This window comes from Lipotes vexillifer, unplaced genomic scaffold (assembly GCF_000442215.2).
Source record: "Lipotes vexillifer unplaced genomic scaffold, Lipotes_vexillifer_v1.1 scaffold216, whole genome shotgun sequence".
Classification (NCBI taxonomy): Eukaryota; Metazoa; Chordata; class Mammalia; order Artiodactyla; family Lipotidae; genus Lipotes; species Lipotes vexillifer.
The window spans coordinates 4,058,347-4,061,952 of NW_006779100.1; the positions used below are offsets into that span (position 1 = coordinate 4,058,347).

Here is a 3,606-nt window from a genome sequence, read left to right on the forward strand (position 1 = left end):
GGGAAAGAGATAAAAAGAGATACCTCACTAGAGAAAAAAGGAGCCACTACATTTCTATGAAAACCACAGGTCCCTCACTGAAGCAGGTGCCCTGCCCAGATCCCCATGTACCTTCTGTGAGGGGCCAGGTCCTACTGCTAATGACTCACACTGTAACTTTCTCTGGAGGAGTGCCCTTGAGCAATGGGAGCCTCTCACCAGGAGGTGCCTAAGAGTTCTGTAAACACCCTCTCCACACACAACCCAAGCAGCTTTAGAGCTATAATGACTGACAAAAGGCCTCTCCCCTGCCTCAAGGTGGAGCAGAGTCTGGGCACAATTTGCCTTCCAGAGCTCCCCTTGGGATCAGACTGAGGCTAGAGTTCACCTGAAATCACATTCTTGCTTAGCTCCTCCCCCTTGCCTATCGTGCTTTTCTCAGACCCTTACAGGTTTCTCCTGAGAGCACTCCCTCAATAAATCATTTGCATAGAGCATCCCTTTTCTCAGGCTCTGCTTCTAGGGCACCTGACCTAACACGCTCATTGTTCCTTCAGGCATTCAACCAATACGTATTGGACAATATTTAAACAAAAAACAAATACCCTTAGATAAGGATAAGTATATAGTAAAAACAATAAGGCAGAGTATTAGGGTGGAGCGAGACTCAGGTGCAGCTATTTTAGATTGTGGGGTCTGGGAGGGCTTCTCTATGAGGAGCTGAGGGAGAGACCCCCGTGAACTCAAGGGGTGGAGTGGTCCAGGCAGATGAAACAGCAACAAGGGCTGGTGCGGCTGGAGTGTAGTAGGCACAAGAGAAGATGATTCAGTATGTTTGGGTGGAATGTTACGAACAGGCTGTTGTTTTATATCCTTATGCTTATTTCGTTTTGGTTTCAGAGATTTCCTCTTTAAGTGTACAGACAGTTCAGAAGTTGTTTTGGCCTCTGTCTGTGGAGAAAACCACATAGTAGTTCCACTTCGTGAGAGAACAGGAGAAGCTTTGGGAGTTCTCGATGTTAACATTGGCAGGAATAAGATGTTGTTGTATCGAGAATTTAAAGATCTACAGAAAATGACGAAGGTGATCCAAGTTGCCTGCAGTGAAATACTGGGCGAATTATCTGGAGAAATAAAGAAAAACTATATCTTAGGTATTGTGCATGTGGCAACCATCTGAATTCATGGATTTAAGAAGTTTTGGGGAAATCACAGACAATGCAATGCAGGATGCATTTTCTAAATTGAACTGTTGCAATATATAGATCTTTCCACATGGAAAGATTTCCTTCTTGCTGTCTTGGGCTGATGAGTATGGGCTATAAATTCTAGAAAAGGGTAAGGAATCACATTTTCTTGGCTAGAGTCATGGTTTTAGAACTGGAAGGACTCATAAAGGCAATATACAAGTAGCATTTTTTGGGTTGGCCAAAAAGGTCATTTGGGTTTTTCTGTAACATCTTATGGAAAAACCTGAATGACCCTTCTGGCCAGCCCAATATTAAATGTCACATCATGTGTCAAAGCACTTTAAATGTTATTTCAATTAGTCCTTACCATAACTCTATGAGGTGAATGGTGATTATTTCATTTTACAGATGAGGAAAGTAAAGTTCAGAGAAACAATTTGCACCAAATCACGTAGTTAACAAGTGGTGAAGGCTGGATTTGCACCCCAGTTTGGGTGCTCTTTTCAGTACATTACACAGTGCTAACTCTTCGGAACATCTCATTTTACAGATAAAGAAGCTAAGGCCCATCAAAATAAAAGTCCATTAGCAAGCTAATGCACGACCAAGAACAGGCCCCTGGTCCTTATGATTCCACATCCACTAGGCTACCCTTAGCACAAAATCAGTTTGGGCAGAAGGGAGGGAAGGAGGAAGCATGGAAACCTTTGGCTGCCTAGAATGGAATGACCAGAATTAGTAGAGTAACACTCTGGTGGGCTAAAGCTGAAAGGTTTCTAGCCACTACACAGTGTGGGAGAAGAAGAAAAAAGAAAAGAAAACTCATGTCTTTTGAGCATCCACTATGTGTAAGACCTGGGGCTAAGCACTTTTACATATACCATCTCCTGTAATTCCCACAGCTCAACAGGGAAGTAGGGATCAGCTCTATTCTCACAGAAAATGAAAAGGAGGCTCAGAGAGACAGCAGAACCAATAAGGGGGAAAGTAGGTATTCAAACCAAGATCTAACTCCAAAAATGTTTCCACATTTCCTCAGAGCCTCTCCCTGTGAACTTCACCAGGTGTAATTCCATTTTTGCCTTTTGATTTCGTGACTAGAGAAGCTGATTGTTTAAAACCATAGGATATGGTCTTCTATTTCCTGAAGAAAAAAAAAAAGTTTTACTATATTATGTTCAGAATCCTATTAAAAAGTAGTGTGTGTACTAAACAACAATGTGGGATGTCATTCTATTATTCCAGAAATTGAAAATGTGGGAGAAGTCCAGCGGGCAGGCATTCTCTTCTTCCGAGTCATGCTGAAAGAGCTACAGCAGTGCCTCCGGCTGCTTACCTCCATGGACTTTATGTCACTGTTGCTCTATGATTATGATCCTCTGGCAGAGCCAAAATCACCAGACAGCCAGTCCCAGGAGTTGGAAGCCAACATAAAACTAGTACAAGACATCCTAAAAGGGATTATCTTGTTCTTTCATCCAGAATTGGAATTATCAAGTGACTTAGGAAATTGGGATCAGTGTAAACTGGTAAGTTTTTTTTTAAGTACACTTTATTGAAAAATATCCTACACAGGTTTAGATATACAAATCATAATTGCACAAATCCTAAGTATACTAAGTATACAAAGAATTTTTACAGAATGAACATTTGTAACAGGCACCTAGAACAAGAAACAGAACATTAGTGGCATCCCCAAAGCCGTCCTTTGTACCCTCTCCCATCACCAGCTTCTCACACACACACACACACACACACACACACACACTCACCCTCGGGTAACCAGAATCCTGACTTCTAACACCATAGACTGGTTTTGCCTGTTTTAAAGTGTATATAAATGGAATTATGTAAACTGATGAATTGGGCACTCTACTTCCACTTGTTGATGATTCCATAACTTTGTTCTTTGTTCACAGTACGTTAACCAGTACTTAGTCGAGAATATTTGTGACTTTGATCCAACTGCTAGGAAACTGAAGGTTTATTTAAAGCTCATTGATGAATATATCAAAGGTAAATTTCCACTTAATTATGGTCTAAATCTATACCAAGAGCAACAAAACACAGTTGCAATCCAGAGACTTTTATTAGAATAAAGCAAGTGGCTCATACATTCAATTTTTAGGGGAAAACAGTTCTGATTATAGTCTTCTAAAAGGAGGGGCATTGTCTATAATCTACTGCAATCCCCAAAGTGACCATCTGTGCCACACGTATGAGAATTCAGAAGCACCTCAGTCTCCCACTTATTGACTACATGTTCATAATTCGCTAAAAAACAAAAGCAAATAGAGGCTGCAGTGAGACTAGGAGACAAGTATGTTAAGCAAAACGGCAGCTATTATCTTTAGTTCACATGAAGAACCGAAGAAAATAATAGATCATGAGTCTTTATAGACTAGTAATGTAGACTTTTGGGGAGGAGCATCAGCAG

The 3,606-nt window shown here is 41.0% G+C and overlaps 1 protein-coding gene across 1 annotated transcript in view; it reads left to right on the top strand.

Annotated features, from left to right (window-relative positions):
- Window positions 1-3,606, top strand: part of EFCAB5 (EF-hand calcium binding domain 5) — an 89,743-nt gene that overhangs the window by 74,360 nt on the left and 11,777 nt on the right. Inside the window, exons 19-21 of the mRNA XM_007452467.1 lie at window positions 880-1,133; window positions 2,415-2,698; window positions 3,089-3,185. Coding sequence (XP_007452529.1) covers window positions 880-1,133; window positions 2,415-2,698; window positions 3,089-3,185 — 635 coding nt within the window. The remainder of the gene's footprint in view (window positions 1-879; window positions 1,134-2,414; window positions 2,699-3,088; window positions 3,186-3,606) is intronic.